The 26,859-nt window shown below is 41.2% G+C and overlaps 1 protein-coding gene across 1 annotated transcript in view; it reads left to right on the top strand.

Annotated features, from left to right (window-relative positions):
- The window catches only part of LOC112262235, a 59,509-nt gene that overhangs the window by 19,318 nt on the left and 13,332 nt on the right, over nt 1-26,859 (top strand). The window contains exons 78-137 of the mRNA XM_042330227.1: nt 84-178; nt 348-376; nt 548-569; nt 670-697; nt 801-885; nt 1,027-1,173; nt 1,256-1,467; nt 1,578-1,681; nt 1,796-1,914; nt 2,016-2,183; nt 2,400-2,599; nt 2,707-2,819; nt 3,005-3,111; nt 3,237-3,413; nt 3,540-3,748; nt 3,849-3,943; nt 4,113-4,141; nt 4,309-4,330; nt 4,431-4,458; nt 4,562-4,646; nt 4,788-4,934; nt 5,017-5,228; nt 5,339-5,442; nt 5,557-5,675; nt 5,777-5,944; nt 6,161-6,360; nt 6,468-6,580; nt 6,766-6,872; nt 6,998-7,174; nt 7,301-7,509; nt 7,610-7,704; nt 7,874-7,902; nt 8,071-8,092; nt 8,193-8,220; nt 8,324-8,408; nt 8,550-8,696; nt 8,779-8,990; nt 9,101-9,204; nt 9,319-9,437; nt 9,539-9,706; nt 9,923-10,122; nt 10,241-10,353; nt 10,489-10,595; nt 10,714-10,884; nt 11,146-11,351; nt 11,508-11,608; nt 15,166-15,284; nt 15,535-15,690; nt 16,025-16,239; nt 17,035-17,120; nt 17,261-17,388; nt 17,539-17,664; nt 17,835-18,025; nt 18,159-18,250; nt 18,493-18,620; nt 20,177-20,301; nt 21,207-21,327; nt 25,598-25,810; nt 26,041-26,211; nt 26,411-26,557. Coding sequence (XP_042186161.1) covers nt 84-178; nt 348-376; nt 548-569; nt 670-697; nt 801-885; nt 1,027-1,173; nt 1,256-1,467; nt 1,578-1,681; nt 1,796-1,914; nt 2,016-2,183; nt 2,400-2,599; nt 2,707-2,819; nt 3,005-3,111; nt 3,237-3,413; nt 3,540-3,748; nt 3,849-3,943; nt 4,113-4,141; nt 4,309-4,330; nt 4,431-4,458; nt 4,562-4,646; nt 4,788-4,934; nt 5,017-5,228; nt 5,339-5,442; nt 5,557-5,675; nt 5,777-5,944; nt 6,161-6,360; nt 6,468-6,580; nt 6,766-6,872; nt 6,998-7,174; nt 7,301-7,509; nt 7,610-7,704; nt 7,874-7,902; nt 8,071-8,092; nt 8,193-8,220; nt 8,324-8,408; nt 8,550-8,696; nt 8,779-8,990; nt 9,101-9,204; nt 9,319-9,437; nt 9,539-9,706; nt 9,923-10,122; nt 10,241-10,353; nt 10,489-10,595; nt 10,714-10,884; nt 11,146-11,351; nt 11,508-11,608; nt 15,166-15,284; nt 15,535-15,690; nt 16,025-16,239; nt 17,035-17,120; nt 17,261-17,388; nt 17,539-17,664; nt 17,835-18,025; nt 18,159-18,250; nt 18,493-18,620; nt 20,177-20,301; nt 21,207-21,327; nt 25,598-25,810; nt 26,041-26,211; nt 26,411-26,557 — 7,555 coding nt within the window. The remainder of the gene's footprint in view (nt 1-83; nt 179-347; nt 377-547; nt 570-669; nt 698-800; nt 886-1,026; nt 1,174-1,255; nt 1,468-1,577; nt 1,682-1,795; nt 1,915-2,015; nt 2,184-2,399; nt 2,600-2,706; nt 2,820-3,004; nt 3,112-3,236; nt 3,414-3,539; nt 3,749-3,848; nt 3,944-4,112; nt 4,142-4,308; nt 4,331-4,430; nt 4,459-4,561; nt 4,647-4,787; nt 4,935-5,016; nt 5,229-5,338; nt 5,443-5,556; nt 5,676-5,776; nt 5,945-6,160; nt 6,361-6,467; nt 6,581-6,765; nt 6,873-6,997; nt 7,175-7,300; nt 7,510-7,609; nt 7,705-7,873; nt 7,903-8,070; nt 8,093-8,192; nt 8,221-8,323; nt 8,409-8,549; nt 8,697-8,778; nt 8,991-9,100; nt 9,205-9,318; nt 9,438-9,538; nt 9,707-9,922; nt 10,123-10,240; nt 10,354-10,488; nt 10,596-10,713; nt 10,885-11,145; nt 11,352-11,507; nt 11,609-15,165; nt 15,285-15,534; nt 15,691-16,024; nt 16,240-17,034; nt 17,121-17,260; nt 17,389-17,538; nt 17,665-17,834; nt 18,026-18,158; nt 18,251-18,492; nt 18,621-20,176; nt 20,302-21,206; nt 21,328-25,597; nt 25,811-26,040; nt 26,212-26,410; nt 26,558-26,859) is intronic.

Below are 26,859 nucleotides of genomic sequence, written 5' to 3'. Positions count from 1 at the left end.
CCCAAACAAACGTACAAGGGACTACCTCGTAAAGTACAGATTGACAAAAGACTGCACTAATGTCTCTTTCCTTTTTCTCTCAGATTTACGGGTCTCGACCAAAGTTTGGAATCTCTTCCGCCTCACCTCTCACAGGGTGTAAAGTCAAGCTTGGATGCACTGATGAAGACATTCCAACGTATGTGATAAACTGCTATTTTTCAACAACAGACACTGTATCATCTGAGCCCAGCATTTATAGAACATTTAAAAAATCTCCAAAAAGGCATTATGTTATTTTGCTAACTCATATGCTCCCAAATCTTCCCGTTGATTGACTGACCTTATTTAAATTATCCCCCTCAAAGGTTGCTCAAGGCCTCCAGCTTTAATTGTGGTAAGTACTCTCTGAGTGGGATCTTATTTCAAATAGACATTTTGTTTATGATATGGGAAAGGTCATGCATCTGGTATCTGCATTGTGGCATTGTTCAGAAAGCCAAAGCATCTCTTTTGATTTCTCATTTAATTTCACACTGGTAACAATATTATTCCCCCCCCCATATAGTGCAAAGAAACACTGGTCAATGGTAAGTTGATGCTAGCTGTGCAATTGACATTTTCTTGAATCAGATTGGCAATTTATGATTTGTGTCTGAAGAACTATTGTTTTTATGTTCTCTTTTGCAGAGAAACAACTTTGTGCTGGATTTAACAGGTAGGATCAGTGCTGTCTTGCACAGTGCAGGTTGTAAGACATTGAGACACACAAGGTATCATTTGGAAACTAATAATGTATTTTTCATTACCGTTTCCTACAGAACACAACTGAAGCAACAAATGTCGATTGGGAATTCCAATGAATCCCTTTGCAATTTCAACATCTCTGAATATGCCTGTTCCTCAGTAAGCTTTTTCAATTCACCACTAAATGTTGTCAGTAGCAACAGATACATTTCTCTTGTCCTCATCTTCTTTATTCATGTTACTCATGTTGATGTCACAGTTGTCTAATTTGGTTCACGTCCCTGCATTCTTTTCTTTAAGACAACCCTTCTGTCAGCGGACAACTTGGTGACGATCCTGAAATGCCAATTGTCCAGCAAAAAGACTTACTCAACAGAAATGTGGAAGCTGTTCTTCCAAAACAATGCTGCTATTCTGGACCAGGCTCTTCTGGATTACTCCAGCATGGTATGTTGAATCCCAGAATTACAACAAAATGTTGGCAATATGTGTGGATTTTGTCAATACACATCTGTTTATACCTTTCCAGAACCCCAACACCAGCAGTCCAGCTATGCCAAATGTCCTTGATGCCATTGGAGATGTCAAACTCAACAACTTCATGAATGCACAGCTGAACAACGCCAGTTTCGTTGACAAGTTGTTCCAGAAGATGCTCCGTCCATTCTTGGCATCTCCATCTAGGAATTTCCTCTCCTGTCTCAGCTCAAAGAACTTCAGTTGTCAGACCTACCAAATTGTGTATGTAAATCCATGATACCCAATGCCATCGTCAATACAACTGGTTATATGCCTACAATTGAATAAGAAGTCAAGATAACATAGGTAACATGGGCTCTGTTCTCTTTCAGCATTGAGGCTCTAAGCAACCAATCAGCCTCCATGGACAGAGAGCAACAACGAGTGATCTTCACTCATTACATCTATCCATTCCTTTCAAGAAATGACTCATCAGGTAATAAATGGTTCTGGAAAGCACAAAAACATACACACTTCTCTGGGCCAATCCATTGAAGTCATCTGCTTAGGGAACTTAAAGTCCATTTGTTTAACTCTGCTTTTGTTTCAGATCCCGGCTGTGTCTCAAACACCAGTGGAAGCATGGACTGGCTCCAGAGGAACTTTGGCATCTTTTCTGTTTTTGCAGAACTGCAGGAGTTACAAGTCCTTAATCCCGACTTCTCCAGCGTAAGTTTCCTAGGTGTTTGTCTGGATGGTTATCCCCTCAATAACATTACCGTGCCACTCACTGACATGTGCCACCTTTCTTTTTCTTTTTCTATTTGTAGAAGGAATCACTGTCGCTGCTTACCCCAACCCAAGTGGCACAATTGACATTGACCTCTGGGGCATTGAATGACACAGATGACATTAAACTTGTGTTTACGCGGCTGGAGGAAGGAGACGCTTTCAAAAATGTTGACGAGTTTCTGACGCAACTGACCGCAAAGGAAGAGGTAATGCACTTTTGAGATAAACAAACTGCATGATTTCATCTTGACAAATAGCAATCCCCATGTCTTCCTGTGTCTCCCTTTGTGGATAGTGAAGGACAACAAATGAGCAACGAGCAACCTATCAATCTTCTACTTTCATTTATTACCGGCAAAGATCTATGGAATGCCGTGATGAGTTGTTCAGTGTTGAGGAACTCTGGTCATGTGTTTCAACAGATTCCTGACATCCATCCAGCCGTGAGAGATGTGATGATGAATCAGACGTTCAACATCATCAGCCTTCAATTCCCAGAGTTCGAAACGCTGGACTGGATTGCATGGTTCGAAGTAAAGCTGATTCCCATCCTCCCCAGTTTTAATGAAGTCATGCTCACCATTGCTACCTCAAACGTCAACTGCACCAACTACCAAGTCATGTGAGTAGGGGCCAACTTCCTGCTAAAATTAGCCATGGATTCGATGACTAAAATCTATTGCAAATGTGGGGTGGAAGCGTCATGAGTGTATCTTTTCCCATTTACAGTGTAAATGGAATGGACAGAGCTTTCCCTGAAATGACTCAGGATAGAAGAGAAGGAATCGCAAGAGTCCTGCTGAAATACCTGAGGAAATCTGTGCACCTCATCAATGGACCAGGTAGGACTCACCAAGCAGGTTGTTGTGCTCATTGGCTTTCTGTTTGATTCTTCATCGCCTATGCTGGATGAAGTGTGCTTTGTTTGAAAGGAGTGAACAGTTGGCATGTTGCTTCCTTGTCTATTGAATATAACATCAATGTACTCCACTTTTCAATAACCAAAACGGCCATACATGTCTTTTAGCTTGCAGGCAGGACATCCACGATGACAATGACTGGCTTGCAATCAACCTGGGTTCATACTCCGAGTACACAACCTATTCGGATCTCAAAGACTTCAACATCTCAGGGGTAAAACAATTGTTTGCCAGTGTTCTTTGCATGACCAGAATTGACTTGTTTGACACTGCTCATGTGTGGAATTATGGCTATTTAGAGGGCTAATGCATTGTATTCTGTTGTCTTCTTCTCCCCAGGTGGCAGTTCTAGACTCCCTCTCACCAAACCAGAAAGCTGAATTGATACTGGACCCAAGCACTGGCGCTCTGGAGAATGAGACTCTTGTGAAGAACGTTTTCATCAGCTTGCTGGAATCTCCAAGGGAAGAGCAGCTCAATGAGTTCTTTGTGACTTTTGTTGAAGTCACCAAGCAGGTCAGTACATCACTCTCTGGCTGGAATGGACCTTGTACAGTGAGACCTGGCTCTCGACAAAGTCATCTGACAAAACAATCAGCATGAATGGATGTCCTCCTAAACCATGAACCATTTATTTTCCAGGAAAACATCACTATCATCACAAACACAGCCGTAAGAGACACAATGCTAGACCTGACCTTGGTGGCTCTTGCTCCCAAATTCGACGTTTTTGAGCCAAAAGACTTCCAGCTGTGGTTCCAAGTCAATCTGGTTGTTCTGCTGGCCAGCTTCCATCCTGGCAGATTGGTTGATATCCCCCTAAACATCACCTGTGAATCCTACAATGCCATGTAAGAGACTACTTTACCCCAAACAAACGTACAAGGGACTACCTCGTAAAGTACAGATTGACAAAAGACTGCACTAATGTCTCTTTCCTTTTTCTCTCAGATTTACGGGTCTCGACCAAAGTTTGGAATCTCTTCCGCCTCACCTCTCACAGGGTGTAAAGTCAAGCTTGGATGCACTGATGAAGACATTCCAACGTATGTGATAAACTGCTATTTTTCAACAACAGACACTGTATCATCTGAGCCCAGCATTTATAGAACATTTAAAAAATCTCCAAAAAGGCATTATGTTATTTTGCTAACTCATATGCTCCCAAATCTTCCCGTTGATTGACTGACCTTATTTAAATTATCCCCCTCAAAGGTTGCTCAAGGCCTCCAGCTTTAATTGTGGTAAGTACTCTCTGAGTGGGATCTTATTTCAAATAGACATTTGTTTATGATATGGGAAAGGTCATGCATCTGGTATCTGCATTGTGGCATTGTTCAGAAAGCCAAAGCATCTCTTTTGATTTCTCATTTAATTTCACACTGGTAACAATATTATTTCCCCCATATAGTGCAAAGAAACACTGGTCAATGGTAAGTTGATGCTAGCTGTGCAATTGACATTTTCTTGAATCAGATTGGCAATTTATGATTTGTGTCTGAAGAACTATTGTTTTTATGTTCTCTTTTGCAGAGAAACAACTTTGTGCTGGATTTAACAGGTAGGTTCAGTGCTGTCATGCACAGTGCAGGTTGTAAGACATTGAGACACACAAGGTATCATTTGGAAACTAATAATGTATTTTTCATTACCGTTTCCTACAGAACACAACTGAAGCAACAAATGTCGATTGGGAATTCCAATGAATCCCTTTGCAATTTCAACATCTCTGAATATGCCTGTTCCTCAGTAAGCTTTTTCAATTCACCACTAAATGTTGTCAGTAGCAACAGATACATTTCTCTTGTCCTCATCTTCTTTATTCATGTTACTCATGTTGATGTCACAGTTGTCTAATTTGGTTCACGTCCCTGCATTCTTTTCTTTAAGACAACCCTTCTGTCAGCGGACAACTTGGTGACGATCCTGAAATGCCAATTGTCCAGCAAAAAGACTTACTCAACAGAAATGTGGAAGCTGTTCTTCCAAAACAATGCTGCTATTCTAGACCAGGCTCTTCTGGATTACTCCAGCATGGTATGTTGAATCCCAGAATTACAACAAAATGTTGGCAATATGTGTGGATTTTGTCAATACACATCTGTTTATACCTTTCCAGAACCCCAACACCAGCAGTCCAGCTATGCCAAATGTCCTTGATGCCATTGGAGATGTCAAACTCAACAACTTCATGAATGCACAGCTGAACAACGCCAGTTTCGTTGACAAGTTGTTCCAGAAGATGCTCCGTCCATTCTTGGCATCTCCATCTAGGAATTTCCTCTCCTGTCTCAGCTCAAAGAACTTCAGTTGTCAGACCTACCAAATTGTGTATGTAAATCCATGATACCCAATGCCATCGTCAATACAACTGGTTATATGCCTACAATTGAATAAGAAGTCAAGATAACATAGGTAACATGGGCTCTGTTCTCTTTCAGCATTGAGGCTCTAAGCAACCAATCAGCCTCCATGGACAGAGAGCAACAACGAGTGATCTTCACTCATTACATCTATCCATTCCTTTCAAGAAATGACTCATCAGGTAATAAATGGTTCTGGAAAGCACAAAAACATACACACTTCTCTGGGCCAATCCATTGAAGTCATCTGCTTAGGGAACTTAAAGTCCATTTGTTTAACTCTGCTTTTGTTTCAGATCCCGGCTGTGTCTCAAACACCAGTGGAAGCATGGACTGGCTCCAGAGGAACTTTGGCATCTTTTCTGTTTTTGCAGAACTGCAGGAGTTACAAGTCCTTAATCCCGACTTCTCCAGCGTAAGTTTCCTAGGTGTTTGTCTGGATGGTTATCCCCTCAATAACATTTCCGTGCCACTCACTGACATGTGCCACCTTTCTTTTTCTTTTTCTATTTGTAGAAGGAATCACTGTCGCTGCTTACCCCAACCCAAGTGGCACAATTGACATTGACCTCTGGGGCGTTGAATGACACAGATGACATTAAACTTGTGTTTACGCGGCTGGAGGAAGGAGACGCTTTCAAAAATGTTGATGAGTTTCTGACGCAACTGACCGCAAAGGAAGAGGTAATGCACTTTTGAGATAAACAAACTGCATGATTTCATCTTGACAAATAGCAATCCCCATGTCTTCCTGTGTCTCCCTTTGTGGATAGTGAAGGACAACAAATGAGCAACGAGCAACCTATCAATCTTCTACTTTCATTTATTACCGGCAAAGCTCGATGGAATGCCGTGATGAGTTGTTCAGTGTTGAGGAACTCTGGTCATGTGTTTCAACAGATTCCTGACATCCATCCAGCCGTGAGAGATGTGATGATGAATCAGACGTTCAACATCATCAGCCTTCAATTCCCAGAGTTCGAAACGCTGGACTGGATTGCATGGTTCGAAGTAAAGCTGATTCCCATCCTCCCCAGTTTTAATGAAGTCATGCTCACCATTGCTACCTCAAACGTCAACTGCACCAACTACCAAGTCATGTGAGTAGGGGCCAACTTCCTGCTAAAATTAGCCATGGATTCGATGACTAAAATCTATTGCAAATGTGGGGTGGAAGCGTCATGAGTGTATCTTTTCCCATTTACAGTGTAAATGGAATGGACAGAGCTTTCCCTGAAATGACTCAGGATAGAAGAGAAGGAATCGCAAGAGTCCTGCTGAAATACCTGAGGAAATCTGTGCACCTCATCAATGGACCAGGTAGGACTCACCAAGCAGGTTGTTGTGCTCATTGGCTTTCTGTTTGATTCTTCATCGCCTATGCTGGATGAAGTGTGCTTTGTTTGAAAGGAGTGAACAGTTGGCATGTTGCTTCCTTGTCTATTGAATATAACATCAATGTACTCCACTTTTCAATAACCAAAACGGCCATACATGTCTTTTAGCTTGCAGGCAGGACATCCACGATGACAATGACTGGCTTGCAATCAACCTGGGTTCATACTCCGAGTACACAACCTATTCGGATCTCAAAGACTTCAACATCTCAGGGGTAAAACAATTGTTTGCCAGTGTTCTTTGCATGACCAGAATTGACTTGTTTGACACTGCTCATGTGTGGAATTATGGCTATTTAGAGGGCTAATGCATTGTATTCTGTTGTCTTCTTCTCCCCAGGTGGCAGTTCTAGACTCCCTCTCACCAAACCAGAAAGCTGAATTGATACTGGACCCAAGCACTGGCGCTCTGGAGAATGAGACTCTTGTGAAGAACGTTTTCATCAGCTTGCTGGAATCTCCAAGGGAAGAGCAGCTCAATGAGTTCTTTGTGACTTTTGTTGAAGTCACCAAGCAGGTCAGTACATCACTCTCTGGCTGGAATGGACCTTGTACAGTGAGACCTGGCTCTCGACAAAGTCATCTGACAAAACAATCAGCATGAATGGATGTCCTCCTAAACCATGAACCATTTATTTTCCAGGAAAACATCACTATCATCACAAACACAGCCGTAAGAGACACAATGCTAGACCTGACCTTGGTGGCTCTTGCTCCCAAATTCGACGTTTTTGAGCCAAAAGACTTCCAGCTGTGGTTCCAAGTCAATCTGGTTGTTCTGCTGGCCAGCTTCCATCCTGGCAGATTGGTTGATATCCCCCTAAACATCACCTGTGAATCCTACAATGCCATGTAAGAGACTACTTTACCCCAAACAAACGTACAAGGGACTACCTCGTAAAGTACAGATTGACAAAAGACTGCACTAATGTCTCTTTCCTTTTTCTCTCAGATTTACGGGTCTCGACCAAAGTTTGGAATCTCTTCCGCCTCACCTCTCACAGGGTGTAAAGTCAAGCTTGGATGCACTGATGAAGACATTCCAACGTATGTGATAAACTGCTATTTTTCAACAACAGACACTGTATCATCTGAGCCCAGCATTTATAGAACATTTAAAAAATCTCCAAAAAGGCATTATGTTATTTTGCTAACTCATATGCTCCCAAATCTTCCCGTTGATTGACTGACCTTATTTAAATTATCCCCCTCAAAGGTTGCTCAAGGCCTCCAGCTTTAATTGTGGTAAGTACTCTCTGAGTGGGATCTTATTTCAAATAGACCTTTTGTTTACGATATGGGAAAGGTCATGCATCTGGTATCTGCATTGTGGCATTGTTCAGAAAGCCAAAGCATCTCTTTTGATTTCTCATTTAATTTCACACTGGTAACAATATTATTTCCCCCATATAGTGCAAAGAAACACTGGTCAATGGTAAGTTGATGCTAGCTGTGCAATTGACATTTTCTTGAATCAGATTGGCAATTTATGATTTGTGTCTGAAGAACTATTGTTTTTATGTTCTCTTTTGCAGAGAAACAACTTTGTGCTGGATTTAACAGGTAGGTTCAGTGCTGTCATGCACAGTGCAGGTTGTAAGACATTGAGACACACAAGGTATCATTTGGAAACTAATAATGTATTTTTCATTACCGTTTCCTACAGAACACAACTGAAGCAACAAATGTCGATTGGGAATTCCAATGAATCCCTTTGCAATTTCAACATCTCTGAATATGCCTGTTCCTCAGTAAGCTTTTTCAATTCACCACTAAATGTTGTCAGTAGCAACAGATACATTTCTCTTGTCCTCATCTTCTTTATTCATGTTACTCATGTTGATGTCACAGTTGTCTAATTTGGTTCACGTCCCTGCATTCTTTTCTTTAAGACAACCCTTCTGTCAGCGGACAACTTGGTGACGATCCTGAAATGCCAATTGTCCAGCAAAAAGACTTACTCAACAGAAATGTGGAAGCTGTTCTTCCAAAACAATGCTGCTATTCTAGACCAGGCTCTTCTGGATTACTCCAGCATGGTATGTTGAATCCCAGAATTACAACAAAATGTTGGCAATATGTGTGGATTTTGTCAATACACATCTGTTTATACCTTTCCAGAACCCCAACACCAGCAGTCCAGCTATGCCAAATGTCCTTGATGCCATTGGAGATGTCAAACTCAACAACTTCATGAATGCACAGCTGAACAACGCCAGTTTCGTTGACAAGTTGTTCCAGAAGATGCTCCGTCCATTCTTGGCATCTCCATCTAGGAATTTCCTCTCCTGTCTCAGCTCAAAGAACTTCAGTTGTCAGACCTACCAAATTGTGTATGTAAATCCATGATACCCAATGCCATCGTCAATACAACTGGTTATATGCCTACAATTGAATAAGAAGTCAAGATAACATAGGTAACATGGGCTCTGTTCTCTTTCAGCATTGAGGCTCTAAGCAACCAATCAGCCTCCATGGACAGAGAGCAACAACGAGTGATCTTCACTCATTACATCTATCCATTCCTTTCAAGAAATGACTCATCAGGTAATAAATGGTTCTGGAAAGCACAAAAACATACACACTTCTCTGGGCCAATCCATTGAAGTCATCTGCTTAGGGAACTTAAAGTCCATTTGTTTAACTCTGCTTTTGTTTCAGATCCCGGCTGTGTCTCAAACACCAGTGGAAGCATGGACTGGCTCCAGAGGAACTTTGGCATCTTTTCTGTTTTTGCAGAACTGCAGGAGTTACAAGTCCTTAATCCCGACTTCTCCAGCGTAAGTTTCCTAGGTGTTTGTCTGGATGGTTATCCCCTCAATAACATTACCGTGCCACTCACTGACATGTGCCACCTTTCTTTTTCTTTTTCTATTTGTAGAAGGAATCACTGTCGCTGCTTACCCCAACCCAAGTGGCACAATTGACATTGACCTCTGGGGCATTGAATGACACAGATGACATTAAACTTGTGTTTACGCGGCTGGAGGAAGGAGACGCTTTCAAAAATGTTGACGAGTTTCTGACGCAACTGACCGCAAAGGAAGAGGTAATGCACTTTTGAGATAAACAAACTGCATGATTTCATCTTGACAAATAGCAATCCCCATGTCTTCCTGTGTCTCCCTTTGTGGATAGTGAAGGACAACAAATGAGCAACGAGCAACCTATCAATCTTCTACTTTCATTTATTACCGGCAAAGCTCGGTGGAATGCCGTGATGAGTTGTTCAGTGTTGAGGAACTCTGGTCATGTGTTTCAACAGATTCCTGACATCCATCCAGCCGTGAGAGATGTGATGATGAATCAGACGTTCAACATCATCAGCCTTCAATTCCCAGAGTTCGAAACGCTGGACTGGATTGCATGGTTCGAAGTAAAGCTGATTCCCATCCTCCCCAGTTTTAATGAAGTCATGCTCACCATTGCTACCTCAAACGTCAACTGCACCAACTACCAAGTCATGTGAGTAGGGGCCAACTTCCTGCTAAAATTAGCCATGGATTCGATGACTAAAATCTATTGCAAACGTGGGGTGGGTATCTATAGCAAGCGTCATGAGTATATATTTTCCCATTTACAGTGTAAGAGGAATGGACAGAGCTTTCCCTGATATGACTTTGGGTAGAAAAGAAGGAATCGCAAGAGTCTTGCTGGAATACCTGAGGAGATCTGTTCAGCTCATCAATGGACCAGGTAGGGCTCATCAAGCAGGTTGTGATGCTCGTGGTTCTTCTGTTCTATCTGCTGATATGTTGCTTCCATGAAAAAAGATATCCATGAAGGCTTTTCTACATTTTAATAATCAGAATGGCCATGCATTTCTTTTAGCTTGCAGGCAGAAAATCCACAATGATGCTGACTGGCTTGCAATCAACCTGGGGCCATTCTCCGAATACACAAGCTATTCTGATCTCAAAGTCTTCAACATCTCAGGGGTAAAACAATTGTTTTCTTCAAAAACATTTGAGTGCAACATTGGAATCTTGTAATTTGACGCTGCTCATGTGGAGATATGGCTTATGCGTTTGTATTCTGTTGTTTTCTTCTCCCCAGGTGGCAATACTAGACTCCCTCTCACCAAACCAGAAAGCCGAGCTGATACTGGACCCCACAAACCTGGCAAATCAATCTCTTGTGCAAGAGGTTTTCCTAGGGGTTCTGGGATCTTCAGGTGTGGCGGAGATTGGTCAATTTTTCCAATCATTTGTGGAGGTTGCTTCAAAGGTTTGCATTTTGCTTCTTGTTATTGAGATGATTGGTTTATTTGAACACTTCAAAACAACATTGTCATCATGGTAAACCAGGAGTGGTCCTAAGCTATTGCCATATATACAATAGATTGTGAACTTCTCAAAATAGCTAAGGCAAGACTCCAGCCACTCGATTTACCTACTGTTGTTGTTTTTCTAGCAATTAATTTTCTCTGATGCTGCTAATCTACGAAGCACGTCCTTACAGAATGTTTTTTTGTATTTATTTTTACAGAGAAACCTGACAGCTATTGAGCCAGGACTGCGAGATACCCTCTTAAATCTGACACTGACGGCACTCGCCCCCAAATTGCAGACACTAGATACTCTGGGATTCAAGCTTTGGTTCCAGGTCTATCTCCCGTTATTCCTCCCAAGCATTCATCCTGGGACCTTTTCCGTCATCCCAAGGAATATCAGCTGTGACTCCTATAGTGCAATGTGAGTTTCAGCTCTCAGTGTTTGCAATAATTATTGAGGCTGTGATTTGGCATGTGATTGCCAGATGCTGTGTATTCTAAATATCTATTCTACATACTGCACATTAGTACATTTAATAGGTTGTCTTTTAATAAAACTTTTTATTTATTTACACAGCATCAAGGGCTGTGATAATGTGATCACTAGGTTGTCGCTGATCCAGTCCCAGCAAGTCTTCGTGTTCACCAAGGATTATTTGACAGGCCAATCCATTGAAGGTAACATAATGAGTCCTCTAACTCAAAATATCATGTTACTATGTTGGCTGCACAAAAGTCTATTTGAATCAAACATGGCGGCAGTATCAAGTTTACCTAGCCCCCATTCAAATAGGCCGTAAATGTTAATAAACATTACATCGTCTTTTCACAAAGCTGTCTGCCGCCTGAGGCGATTTCACTGACACTCCTACGCTGCCCAAACTCTCTAAATGCAATATAAGCAAGACATTATTTTTCAGTTACTAAAGATACACTTACTGAATGAAGTTCAGGAAAGTTGCACCCAGCTGTATTTTGAGAAACACAAGAAATGTGGAACAGAATGGTGAGATGGAAGGGCAAGCGCAAGGTGAAAGAATGTGTCGTAGCTGAGTTGGCTTGTGAAAACAGCTGGGTGCAACTTTGCTAAACTGCATACAGTAAGTGTATCTTTTTGTATTTGAAAGATTCTCTCTCACTTATATGAAAGTTAAGCTCCAAAGGCTTCCAAAACCATATCGAGGCATATTTGCATTTAGACAGTGTCGCATTTTAACAGAGCGCTGGGATTGTAGTTCATGACTTAGTAATCTGTGATCAGTACCATCAGCTGAAAACCCAAGGCCTGCTGTAAACTGGATTATACCCCACTTAGGTTCTTGAGAGCTAAGATTTAACTGACTTACAAATACAAAATAACTCCATACTTTACATAAAACATTATCGAATAAATACAAATGTAGTCTAAAAGTTATAATTTTTACCGAAGCTAGGTAGAATGGCTAGCTTATATTTTTGAACACATTTCCTAATTTTACATCGGACAAAAAAACTAAACAAAAACCTACACAGTATTAAAGCCTAGCTGATTGCTACTGTACAAGTGATGACATTTCATATTATTTTGAAAAGTTGACATACTTGTGTTAGAGTTAACATACCTATATATCGTGTACAATAGATCAGAAAAAAATCTGGGTTTATCAGCTAGCTACACAATTATGGTAGCTACATTCTTGACCTTGGTCAGAACAGAGCTAAAACAATAAAGGCTGATGTCATAGAGCTGATGCCATTAAAAGAGGCCCAACGTCAGTATGGAAAGATTTGTGGAATGGAACAACATCTGGGACCAGATCTAAACAAGCAACTTAGAAAGTTGAGACGTCAACAACCTTCAACAATGTACCTACGGTGCCTTCAGAAAGACTTGATACATATCAAACAAATAGAAGAACATGTTTCAGTTTAATACGCAAGAACATCTAGACAGATTAATAATGGCTGTTGATGCTCGAAAAAGGCTTTTCTATTCAAAACTTTTGGAAGCTTTCAACTTTCCAGCTAAAAGAATAAATAATAATACATTATCTGATGAAATTGCTTTAGAAAAAGAGGCACAAGACAGGGAAGTCCACTCTCCCCCTCCTGTTTGCATTGGCAATTGAACTGCTTGCAAAAAATAATTACACAGGACCCAAACGTAACAGGTGTCAGTATTGGTAAACATGAATAGAAACTAAACGTATTACAGATGATCTGCTGATATCCCTGACCAATATTGAAAACTCAATGCCCCCTATGGTAAAAATATTTTCAGAATACAAAAAAATCTCAGGATATAACATTTATGTGAAGAAAAATAACAACTAAATAATGGCAATAGGAAAAATAAAAATAATTGATTAAATATTTAGGATGCTCTATTCATATCATTATACAGTGCCTTGCGAAAGTATTCGGCCCCCTTGAACTTTGCGGCCTTTTGCCACATTTCAGGCTTCAAACATAAAGATATAAAACTGTATTTTTTTGTGAAGAATCAACAACAAGTGGGACACAATCATGAAGTGGAACGACATTTATTGGATATTTCAAACTTTTTTAACAAATCAAAAATTTAAAAATTGGGCGTGCAAAATTATTTAGCCCCTTTACTTTCAGTGCAGCAAACTCTCTCCAGAAGTTCAGTGAGGATCTCTGAATGATCCAATGTTGACCTAAATGACTAATGATGATAAATACAATCCACCTGTGTGTAATCAAGTCTCCGTATAAATGCACCTGCACTGTGATAGTCTCAGAGGTCCGTTAAAAGCGCAGAGAGCATCATGAAGAACAAGGAACACACCAGGCAGGTCCGAGATACTGTTGTGAAGAAGTTTAAAGCCGGATTTGGATACAAAAAGATTTCCCAAGCTTTAATCATCACAAGGAGCACTGTGCAAGCGATAATATTGAAATGGAAGGAGATTCAGACCACTGCAAATCTACCAAGACCTGGCCGTCCCTCTAAACTTTCAGCTCATACAAGGAGAAGACTGATCAGAGATGCAGCCAAGAGGCCCATGATCACTCTGGATGAACTGCAGAGATCTACAGCTGAGGTGGGAGACTCTGTCCATAGGACAACAATCAGTCGTATATTGCACAAATCTGGCCTTTATGGAAGAGTGGCAAGAAGAAAGCCATTTCTTAAAGATATCCATAAAAAGTGTTGTTTAAAGTTTGCCACAAGCCACCTGGGAGACACACCAAACATGTGGAAGAAGGTGCTCTGGTCAGATGAAACCAAAATTGAACTTTTTGGCAACAATGCAAAACGTTATGTTTGGTGTAAAAGCAACACAGCTCATCACCCTGAACACACCATCCCCACTGTCAAACATGGTGGTGGCAGCATCATGGTTTGGGCCTGCTTTTCTTCAGCAGGGACAGGGAAGATGGTTAAAATTGATGGGAAGATGGATGGAGCCAAATACAGGACCATTCTGGAAGAAAACCTGATGGAGTCTGCAAAAGACCTGAGACTGGGACGGAGATTTGTCTTCCAACAAGACAATGATCCAAAACATAAAGCAAAATCTACAATGGAATGGTTCAAAAATAAACATATCCAGGTGTTAGAATGGCCAAGTCAAAGTCCAGACCTGAATCCAATCGAGAATCTGTGGAAAGAACTGAAAACTGCTGTTCACAAATGCTCTCCATCCAGCCTCACTGAGCTCGAGCTGTTTTGCAAGGAGGAATGGGAAAAAATTTCAGTCTCTCGATGTGCAAAACTGATAGAGACATACCCCAAGCGACTTTCAGCTGTAATCGCAGCAAAAGGTGGCGCTACAAAGTATTAACTTAAGGGGGCTGAATAATTTTGCACGCCCAAATTTTCAGTTTTTGATTTGTTAAAAAAGTTTGAAATATCCAATAAATGTCGTTCCACTTCATGATTGTGTCCCACTTGTTGTTGATTCTTCACAAAAAAATACAGTTTTATATCTTTATGTTTGAAGCCTGAAATGTGGCAAAAGGTCGCAAAGTTCAAGGGGGCCGAATACTTTCGCAAGGCACTGTATCTGCAATGTTAAACAACGTTGGACTACAGAACGTGGTCTAGATTTTGCACGTCTCTATGGGACATGATTTGTTGCTTCACCACATAACAAAGTAACGTCACATCTATTGGATTAAAAGAATAACTAAAGCTATAAATGACGAATAGATCGATTGTCAGCAGATTAAAATAATAAAGTTTGGAAACTGAACTAGTGTTCAATTATTTTGGTCCCTCCCCCAAGGATTTTCCTGTGTGAAGACTGTGAGAGATGACAGGGATTGGCTCGGAAGCAACTTTGGACAATTCCGGGTCTATGCTTCCTATGTGGACTTTGTGACCCTGAAGAGTGATTTCAATGGAGTAAGTCACAAGGCATTATGTCAGTGAAACATCTTTACAGTCTTACAGAGTCTGAAGCTATTTTCCTCTCGCAGTCATTTCTCTGGGGTCAGATCATTTCAATTTAGGAACTGAAATAGGATGTTCAATTCTGCATTAATTGAGCTAAGTACTAGCTGTTCCTTAATTGAAGTGGTAATAACCTAAAAAGTGTCTTTGAGGTCCTGACGTGCAATGTCAGACACTTGTTTAAATTATTTTTGATCTCCAGGTGAAAGCAGCAGATCTCCTCACTCCCATCCAGCTGGCTCAGCTCGCGACGATTCCCTCCCAACTTGAAGGGGCACAGGGTGTCAACAAGATCATGGCAGCAATCAGTCCGGCTAACTTTGGATTGTTCTTTGACATACTCTCACCTGCCATTCAGGTACGTACAGCATCTGTCTACTAACCTTTCAGGTACACAGCATTGATGTTTCTGATTAGAATTGAGGTTGTTCTACAATACTAAAATAGTTTTGAGAGACATTACTAACATAAGTAATGTCTGTTTTTTATTGAGTTTTAGTTATATGTAATATCCACAATTCAGCATGTTGCTGTCAATTGTACAATGCTATGTTTGAAAACTGTCTAAAGCAAGCCTTTGCCTTTGAAATTGGTGACACTTAGCTCATTATTTTTTTGCATATGTATTTTCAGTTGTGTTATAACATTGAAAATATTGAATATCTTATTGACATGTTTGAAACTTCTTCCAGAAACACATGAAGAACTACACAGAAGAGGTGAAATCAGCTTTCCTCCAGGTGGTGCTGGACAGCGGGAACCTGTCCTCCACCACCATCAACGACACACAATTCCTTGTTTGGCTCAGGGTTCGGCTGAACCCCCTCTTGCTGAACCTCTCATCCAATCAAGTGACACCACTCTTCCGCATCATGAAGGATAGGGGCTGCAACAGCAGCCAAGAAGCGTAAGGAGAGATAACTAAGTCAAATAGCTGTTTATATGAGTTCTGATGTGCTATAGCTGTCTATATGTGTTCTGATGTGCTATAGCTGTTTATATGTGTTCTGATGTGCTATAGCTGTCTATGTGTTCTGATGTGCTATAGCTTTTCATATGTGTTCTGATGTGCTATAGCTGTCTATATGTGTTCTGATGTGCTATAGCTGTCTATGTGTTCTGATATAGCTGTCTATAGCTGTTTATATGTGTTCTGATGTGCTATAGCTGTCTATGTGTTCTGATGTGCTATAGCTGTCTATATGTGTTCTGATGTGCTATAGCTGTCTATATGTGTTCTGATGTGCTATAGCTGTCTATGTGTTCTGATGTGCTATAGCTGTTTATATGTGTTCTGATGTGCTATAGCTGTCTATATGTGTTCTGATGTGCTATAGCTGTCTATATGTGTTCTGATGTGCTATAGCTGTCTATATGTGTTCTGATGTGCTATAGCTGTCTATATGTGTTCTGATGTGCTATAGCTGTCTATATGTGTTCTGATGTGCTATAGCTGTCTATATGTGTTCTAATGTGCTATAGCTGTCTATATGTGTTCTGATGTGCTATAGCTGTCTATATGTGTTCTAATGTGCTATAGCTGTCTATATGTGTTCTGATGTGCTATAGCTGTTTATATGCGTTCTGATGTGCTACATCAGTTCAAGATAATCTAAATTAACAAATGTAATAGAACATTTAAAATAGCGTTTTACTGTGATATTTACACATATCTCTCGTTGTTTTTCTGCTGGAAACTCAGAATCTCATTATTAGACACTCTGCGGTCTACACTGACTAAAGACACACAGAGGGAAATCTACAGCAATACCTTACTCCTCCTGAAAGGTACGCATTTGGGTCTAAAACTGTGTTCTTCGATCCTGGTTCTAGGGACCTAGAGTACAGTAATTCAGGTGTTTGTTTAAAATGCTGGGCTATGTTAATTAAATACATTTATCTAAACTGCCGTTTTTCTTGTCTGACAGAGCCAACGCCACTGCGATGCTATGTAAACGGAAGCTTCTACTCGTTTTTGAGAAGCACGTTCCTTGGCTTTGGATTCCCTGACCTGTCAATGCTTTTCACGCTCATGCCAGACACACGCCAACCTGAGGTAATGGCAGAGGACCTCTTCTTCATCTTCATCTTCTTCTTCAATAATACAAAAATTGCAATTAGAACAACTTGGCCCTAGTTCAAGTGGATGTCCCCTTTCTTTTAATGATCGATTGATCAGTAATCCGTCATTCTCCTGGTGTTGCAGCTCCTGAATTCCATAAGCTCCTCTGAGCTGAGTCAGTTCCTCAGTCAACCTGATGTGGTTGGCAACGGTTCCAACATATGTGCTGTCTTCAACAACTACGCCAAGACGCCTGTCTTCCTGGAAACAGTATGCAGCACTTCTACTTCCTGAATTGTATTCTTATTTTTGAACGTACTTGGTTTTGTTGACGATTTGACACATTTTGTCTTTTTGTGTTGTGGTCAGCCCAATTTGAATTGAAAAGAAACGTGTATATTGGGCATTTTCACCCCAACCCATCTTGTTTCTCACTTCAGGAGGATGTCCCTGATGCTGTGAAGCAGCTGACCCTTCCCTGTGTCTGGTCGTTAGCTCTGAACAGCGGCAATAGGTCAGAGGTGAATGCCTGGTTTGACCTCAGACTGAAGAACTACTTGAGGTTCCTTACCAGGAGCCTCGTCAGCTCATCTAAAGTGCAAAACGCCAGCTGTCTCGCATTCCAGAAAATGTAAGGGCTTCTTTTTTTTATATGTCATTTTTAATTGACTGAATCCTTTCTTTGCACCGTTGGATGATATAATATGTCAAACACTAACAGCATGCATAGCCTTTGTTCTGATCACATCATTGTTTTGCTTCAGAGTCTCAGTCCTTGGAAGCGATTTCAGCTACAACAGCTCTGACTTTGCACAGAGTGATGTGTACATCACCATTAAGTCCTACCTGGGCACAGGTAAGACTTTGTGTCACTGGAAAGTTTGACACTGGATAAAAACTCTACTAAACATTCCTGTGTAGATATGATTATCTCCTGTAAAATCCTCCTCATCTGAGATGATTATTCAGTCATAGAATGTGTTTTATCCATTTCAGGTTAATGACTAACATTTATTGGGGATGATGACCATATGTGATGGTATCATGTAGCATGTGCATTGACATAGGCTTGTTCTTCTTTTGTCTCTGTAACCTTAGGTGGACCTAGGTGCTACAGCGCAAACGACCCAGAGCTGAACTCTACCGCCTGGTTTGTGAACTACATCGGTGTTTTTGTGACCTACCTCTCTCTGGAGGACCTCAACACCTTTGTTACCGCGAGTCAGGTATGTCCCTGATTTAGGCTGGCTGTCATGAGGATTTGATTTGATGTGATTTAGGGGCTAAATTAGGACTGGGCGATTTGGCCAAAATCTCATATCCCTATGTAGGTCATTTCATATCCCGATAACAATAATTATCACGATATAGCACATTCATTGAATAAATAGTTTTTATAAAATGACCACATGTAAAGGCCTATTTCTTATTACATTTTGAATTAAAAACTCATCAAATAAAAGGTACTTACTCATATTTGATTATTTCTCCTTTTATTTAGAGCCATTTGTGCAAATTTTCAATTACGCATGTAACAAAATATAAAATATTAATGTATAAAATTACATTTAAAAAAATTAAAACACTTCAGCTATAGTTGCAAACAAAATAAATATAGGCCTAAAATATATATTTTGGGGGGGGGCTTGCCTGTTTTGCATGTTGTTTTGGCATTAATATGTGACAACATATCAATTTGCATTTGGTGCCTTGGGTCGAGTGTTAGCACCAACTCACGAAACCCCTGTTTCTGGACTGTGTAAATTGGGGCAGTGTCTTTGCAGATGTAAGTTGTAACTGTTGCAGCTGTTGCAGCTGTTATCTCCTTCCATCTTCGTGATTCTTTGCCATATGCTGTGTCGCGGGCAAAAGCCTCTTCCAACGTCTGAGTCGGAGGGTTTGTTTTGAGCACTCAACTGTACTCTTTTTTTTTTCACATGATTCTTGCGTAGGTGTAAAAGAGGTTAGTGGTGTTTGAGCCTGTTGGTCAGGACCGGCCTGTTTCACATGATTCTTGCGTAGGTGTAAAAGAGGTTAGTGGTGTTTGAGCCTGTTGGTCAGGACCGGCCTGTTTCACATGATTCTTGCGTAGGTGTAAAAGAGGTTAGTGGTGTTTGAGCCTGTTGGTCAGGACCGGCCTGTTTCACATGATTCTTGCGTAGGTGATAAAAGAGGTTAGTGGTGTTTGAGCCTGTTGTCAGGACCGGCCTGTTTCATGACATGATTCTTGCTGTAGGTGATAAAAGAGGTTAGTGGTGTTTGAGCCTGTTGTCAGGACCGGCCTGTTTCACATGATTCTTGCGTAGGTGATAAAAGAGGTTAGTGGTGTTTGAGCCTGTTGTCAGGACCGGCCTGCAGCATATTTTGCAGAGGACGGTTTTATGGTCCGTGTCAGACTTTTCATACCCAAACCACGTCCATGCGACCAAAGTAGCCCCTCTTTTAAGTACGAGCTCTGTGTCTCCGTGCTCTGTGTCACGTTCACTCTCCTCCGTGTTAGTTTGTGTTGCAAATTTCCTTCCACACGTGCGTAAAGCGTCGTCCAATTGACTAAAAATATTGCTGTAAAGAGTGTGATTTGCGACACAACGATATAAACGATAGAGCATAATATGAAACGTTAGACATTTTTCTATCGTCACACGATATAAATCATCATATCGCCCAGCCCTAGGCTAGATGTAATCTAAGGGGAAATACAACAATACACATTTTAACGAAACAGGATAACCATCCTGTGGTAAGACATTTCCTGAATAACAATGTTATTTTGTGTTTGAAGATCAATGTATTCTTGGAGAACCAGGCCAATATCAAGCTCTTCAACAACACGGCTATACCTGCTAACGTCACTTCCTACTACATCACACAGCTATACACACTGAACCCCACGTTCAACCCTCTGCAGTGAGTATCCATTTATAGTGGCTGTTGTAGTAGTAGTGGTAGTAATGGTGGTGGTGGTAGTGGTGGTAGTGGTAGTAATGGTGGTAGTAATGGTGGTAGTGATAGTGGTGGTAGTAGTGGTAGTGGTAGTAATGGTGGTAGTGGTAGTAGTGGTAGTGGTAGTAATGGTGGTGGTGGTAGTGGTAGTAGTAGTAGTGGTAGTAATGGTGGTAGTGATAGTGGTGGTAGTAGTGGTAATGGCGGTAGTGGTAGTAGTAGTAGTGGTAGTAATGGTGGTAGTGGTAGTAGTGGTAGTGGTGGTAGTAGTAGTGGAGTAGTAGTAGTGGTAGTAGTAGTAGTGGTGGTAATAGTAGGTAGTAGTAGTAGTGTAGTGGTAGTGGTGGTAGTGGTAGTAGTATGGTGGTAGGTAGTGTGGTAGTAGTAATGGTGGTGGTGGTAGTGGTAGTAGTAGTAGTGGTAGTAATGGTGGTAGTGATAGTGGTGGTAGTAGTGGTAATGGCGGTAGTGGTAGTAGTAGTAGTAGTAGTAGTGGTAGTGGTGGTAGTAGTAGCGGTAGTAGTAGTAGTGGTAGTAGTAGTAGTGGTGGTAGTAGTAGTAGTATTAGTAGTAGTGGTGGTAGTGGTGGTAGTAGTAGTGGTGGTAGTAGTAGTGGTGGTAGTAGTAGTAGTAGTGGTGGTAGTGGTAGTAGTAGTGGTAGTAGTAGTACTACGATGGTCATAGTAAGGATGTTAGTAGAACTGTATAAGTAAGTAGGGATTGTAGTAATATATGTACTGTAGTGGCAGCAATAACAGAAGCTATTGTAGCAGCATTTCTCTAGTAATAGCATTATGACGATAATGGTTAGAACCCAACTGAAATGACACTGTAACAATGGTTTGTCTGGATATCTTGTTTTCCTTCAGACTGCCTGGCTTCTTCCTGTGTGAGGTCCCAAGTACGGCCTACAACTCCCTGGGCCAGACAGCCAGTATGGAAATCCTGGACCGTCTGCAGCTGTTCTGCAATGGAACTAAAGACCCTCAGGTACATGATGAGAAATAAAATGGAGGACCCTCAGGTTCATGATGAGAAATAAAATGGAGGACCCTCAGGTTCATGATTAGAAATAAAATGGAGGACCCTCAGGTTCATGATGATAAATAAAATGGAGGACCCTCAGGTTCATGATTAGAAATAAAATGGAGGACCCTCAGGTACACGATTAGAAATAAAATGGAGGACCCTCAGGTTCATGATGAGAAATAAAATGGAGGACCCTCAGGTTCATGATGAGAAATAAAATGGAGGACCCTCAGGTTCATGATGAGAAATAAAATGGAGGACCCTCAGGTTCATGATGAGAAATAAAATGGAGGACCCTCAGGTTCATGATTAGAAATAAAATGGAGGACCCTCAGGTTCATGATGAGAAATAAAATGGAGGACCCTCAGGTACACGATTAGAAATAAAATGGAGGGCCCTCAGGTACACGATTAGAAATAAAATGGAGGACCCTCAGGTTCACGATTAGAAATAAAATGGAGGGCCCTCAGGTTCACGATTAGAAATAAAATGGAGGACCCTCAGGTTCATGATTAGAAATAAAATGGAGGACCCTCAGGTTCATGATGAGAAATAAAATGGAGGACCCTCAGGTTCATGATGAGAAATAAAATGGAGGACCCTCAGGTTCATGATTAGAAATAAAATGGAGGACCCTCAGGTACACGATTAGAAATAAAATGGAGGGCCCTCAGGTTCACGATTAGAAATAAAATGGAGGACCCTCAGGTTCATGATTAGAAATAAAATGGAGGGCCCTCAGGTTCACGATTAGAAATAAAATGGAGGACCCTCAGGTACACGATTAGAAATAAAATGGAGGACCCTCAGGTTCACGATTAGAAATAAAATGGAGGACCCTCAGGTTCATGATTAGAAATAAAATGGAGGACCCTCAGGTACACGATTAGAAATAAAATGGAGGGCCCTCAGGTTCATGATGAGAAATAAAATGGAGGACCCTCAGGTACATGATGAGAAATAAAATGGAGGACCCTCAGGTTCATGATGAGAAATAAAATGGAGGACCCTCAGGTACACGATTAGAAATAAAATGGAGGACCCTCAGGTTCATGATGAGAAATAAAATGGAGGACCCTCAGGTACACGATTAGAAATAAAATGGAGGACCCTCAGGTTCATGATTAGAAATAAAATGGAGGACCCTCAGGTTCATGATTAGAAATAAAATGGAGGACCCTCAGGTTCACGATTAGAAATAAAATGGAGGACCCTCAGGTTCACGATTAGAAATAAAATGGAGGACCCTCAGGTTCATGATTAGAAATAAAATGGAGGACCCTCAGGTTCATGATTAGAAATAAAATGGAGGGCCCTCAGGTTCACGATTAGAAATAAAATGGAGGACCCTCAGGTTCATGATTAGAAATAAAATGGAGGGCCCTCAGGTTCATGATTAGAAATAAAATGGAGGACCCTCAGGTTCATGATTAGAAATAAAATGGAGGACCCTCAGGTACATGATTAGAAATAAAAGGACCCTCAGGTTCATGATGAGAAATAAAGATGGAGGACCCTCAGGTTCATGATTAGAAATAAAATGGAGGACCCTCAGGTTCATGATTAGAAATAAAATGGAGGACCCTCAGGTTCATGATGAGAAATAAAATGGAGGACCCTCAGGTTCACGATTAGAAATAAAATGGAGGACCCTCAGGTTCATGATTAGAAATAAAATGGAGGACCCTCAGGTTCATGATTAGAAATAAAATGGAGGACCCTCAGGTTCACGATTAGAAATAAAATGGAGGACCCTCAGGTACATGATTAGAAATAAAATGGAGGACCCTCAGGTACAGGTTCATGATTAGAAATAAAATGGAGGACCCTCAGGTACACGATTAGAAATAAAATGGAGGACCCTCAGGTTCATGATTAGAAATAAAATGGAGGACCCTCAGGTTCATGATTAGAAATAAAATGGAGGACCCTCAGGTTCATGATTAGAAATAAAATGGAGGACCCTCAGGTTCACGATTAGAAATAAAATGGAGGACCCTCAGGTTCATGATTAGAAATAAAATGGAGGGCCCTCAGGTTCACGATTAGAAATAAAATGGAGGACCCTCAGGTTCATGATTAGAAATAAAATGGAGGACCCTCAGGTTCATGATTAGAAATAAAATGGAGGACCCTCAGGTTCATGATTAGAAATAAAATGGAGGACCCTCAGGTTCATGATTAGAAATAAAATGGAGGACCCTCAGGTTCATGATTAGAAATAAAATGGAGGGCCCTCAGGTTCACGATTAGAAATAAAATGGAGGACCCTCAGGTTCATGATTAGAAATAAAATGGAGGACCCTCAGGTTCATGATTAGAAATAGAACAAGGAGAACATACATACATAGTTATGATATGCTTATGTCAAGTGACAATTTTAGCATGTAAATCTTGGTGGGGCAAACAAAACAAATGTGGGATGCAGCAAGAAAAGCCACTACACAACACTAAACAATACATTAATTGCACTATAATGGTGACAAACGGTGCCCAAAAACTGTTAGGGCCTACATAAAGCTGTCCCAACAGCAGAGTCCCAATAGCAGTCCCAACACCTTACCACAGCTACAGTTCATTCAGCCTCATTTGCTGCCATAAAAAAGAATATGGCTGATATGCTTAAACAAATGTGGTTTCTACTGACAATTGTGATGTACAAACTATGGCAAAGGGGACAACAAGCGCATAAGAGGAAATCCATCATTTCAATTAAGACCTTAATGAGCGAGAGATGACGGATGTAAACGAAAGGAGGATATCTAGTCAGTTGTACAACTGAATGCATTCAACTGAACTCAGAATAAGAGGTGCGGAGTGCTGCCTTAATCGACATCCACGTCTTTGGCGCCCGGGGTAAAATGGGTTAAGTGCCTTGCTCAGGGGCAAAATGTTGTCTGCTCAGGGATTCGAACCAGCAACCTTTCGATTACTGGCCCGACACGCTAACCACTAAGCTACCTGCCGCCACGGTGTCTTTAAAACTATTTGTTCAACCATTTTGACATGTACAGCGACAGGATTCAGAACATGGGTCGTTCTTACAAATAAACAGACAATGAAAGCTTTTACAATATTCAATGATTACATTTCTCTAAAACAGGTTATAGGCAAACAAGCCCGCACAGGCCACGAACGAAGTGCTTACAATACCGCGTTGGTGTAAATAGACCTAATTATTAGGCTGAGGCACATGGGCTACTAACAGCTTACTACACAACATACACTTAGTAAAACTTTCTCAGCTACAGTATACATATCTCCCTGGCAAATTACATCATTTATGTAGCAGCATACAATGCATTTTTGGACTCACCTTGACTTGTGATGTGCTCACTTGAACATGAAGGTGGCGCGGTAGTTTTGTAAACAAACTTTGTCATCAAAGTCTGGCATTCTCTGGATTTATGGTGGGAACTCGGCAAAAAACACACAACCACTCGGTTGAATAGCAGGTGACTTACTGATTTCTTTACACGGCTTGCAGTTAGCCACTAATTCCTTCCAAACGACTCATTGTTGAATTAGCAATTTCCAACTTGTTGTGTAATCTTTATGTGCAATGGCCCGATGAGCACCGATATCTATAATTTATCTTCATTATTTATCTTAATATGATAAGGATTGAAAAGGATTTGCTAGTAGATTGTTTTGATCTAGCAACCTTTCAGTTCCTGGCCTAACCACTAGGCTACCTACCACTGAACTAGGCTACCTACCACTGAACTAGGCTACCTACCACTGAACTAGGCTACCTACCACTGAACTAGGCTACCTACCACTGAACTAGGCTACCTACCACTGAACTAGGCTACCTACCACTGAACTAGGCTACCTACCACTGAACTAGGCTACCTACCACTGAACTAGGCTACCTACCACTGAACTAGGCTGATACACCAGTATTTTGGAGCTGCCTTACTCCAGAATGCAAAAAAGAGACCGTTTGTATGCGGATTTAATAACTCAATGATTTATTTGTTGTTTTACATTGTTTGCGAACTGATGTGTGACACATATTAATGCTAAAATAACAAGCAAAACAGGATAGCCTGTCGTAATCATAAATTCATCAACCCTATTTAGTGATTGACTCAGTGTGACAACCAGGTCACAGTGGATGTTGATTCAAATGAGGATGACATGGGTAATTATGGCTTAACCAAATCGTTATCTTTGTATTTGCATTCTGTTTTGTTTAAAGACTAATCTCCTTTTTTTCCCCGGCAGGTATCTGCTGCACTGGTGGCTAATTTCCACACTATCACGGAGAGCACCCTAGCAGCCATTGGGAACAGCAGCAGTGGCCTCACGACCACCCAGATATCCTCCATCTCTTCCTCGGCACTCGTGTCGTCCCTGGCCACACTCGGCACCGTGAGCGGCTGGAACCTGGGCCAGGCTAGTACAGTCATCCAGAGTATCATTACCGGAGGCTTCCCGGTGAGGGCGCCATCTTCTCTAGAATCAGAGAATCATAGTTGCTTCTATAATCCTTTTGAGTACTTTCATTTATTTTCGTAACAGCCTGCTATTTTATAATTCCTTGTTCTGCTGTATAGTTGGGATCAACGTCTGTTTGATAAGATAACATATATATATATTTTTTAATGAACTTGGATAATCATACTTGAATGAGCCTGATCAGAGTAATAATACAATTTGATTGACAGATCAACACTGCCTCCTCGTTGATGTCGTTGGGCACACTCGTTGCGGGCGTTCCGTCAGCGGCGATAGCGAGCATCCCAGCCACTGAGCTGTTGACAGCATCCCAGAGCTCTGTGTTTATCAGCAACATGCTGGCTGCCCCACAGATTGTACAGGAAACCTACGTCAACAAGGTATCAGGTGTATCTGACAATGTTGTATTGGCTATATTAGATATTTTTCTATTTTTTTAAAATTTGTTGTACAGTTTGTAGGTCACACTGAAATATGAAGAAGTATGCACATTGTCAAAATACTATATTTACCCTCAATTCTACAACATGTTGTTTGTTCTAACAAAATGGTTGTCTTTCCATTGTCATTCCTTATTAGATAATCACCATCAACCAAAGCCCCAACGCGTTGGTTGTGAACGTACCTGATGCCATGGCCACACTGATCCCCAGGGCTCTCCTGACCTTCTCTCAGGAACCTGTGGACGTACAGGCCATTAACAGAAAGACATGGAAGCAAGAACAGGTTAGTAGTGTCTTGTCATCATTTATGAACAGGCCTTCCCGATGAGCACAAGACAAGAGCAGGTCAGTGTCTTGTCATCATTTATGAACAGGCCTTCCCGATGAGCACATGACAAGAGCAGGTCAGTGTCTTGTCATCATTTATGAACAGGCCTTCCCGATGAGCACAAGACAAGAGCAGGTCAGTGTCTTGTCATCATTTATGAACAGGCCTTCTAACCGATGAGCACAAGACAAGAGCAGGTCAGTGTCTTGTCATCATTTATGAACAGGCCTTCCCGATGAGCACAAGACAAGAGCAGG

This window comes from Oncorhynchus tshawytscha, linkage group LG11 (genome assembly GCF_018296145.1).
Source record: "Oncorhynchus tshawytscha isolate Ot180627B linkage group LG11, Otsh_v2.0, whole genome shotgun sequence".
Classification (NCBI taxonomy): domain Eukaryota; kingdom Metazoa; phylum Chordata; class Actinopteri; order Salmoniformes; family Salmonidae; genus Oncorhynchus; species Oncorhynchus tshawytscha.
This window is presented reverse-complemented; position numbering and strand designations above follow the sequence as displayed.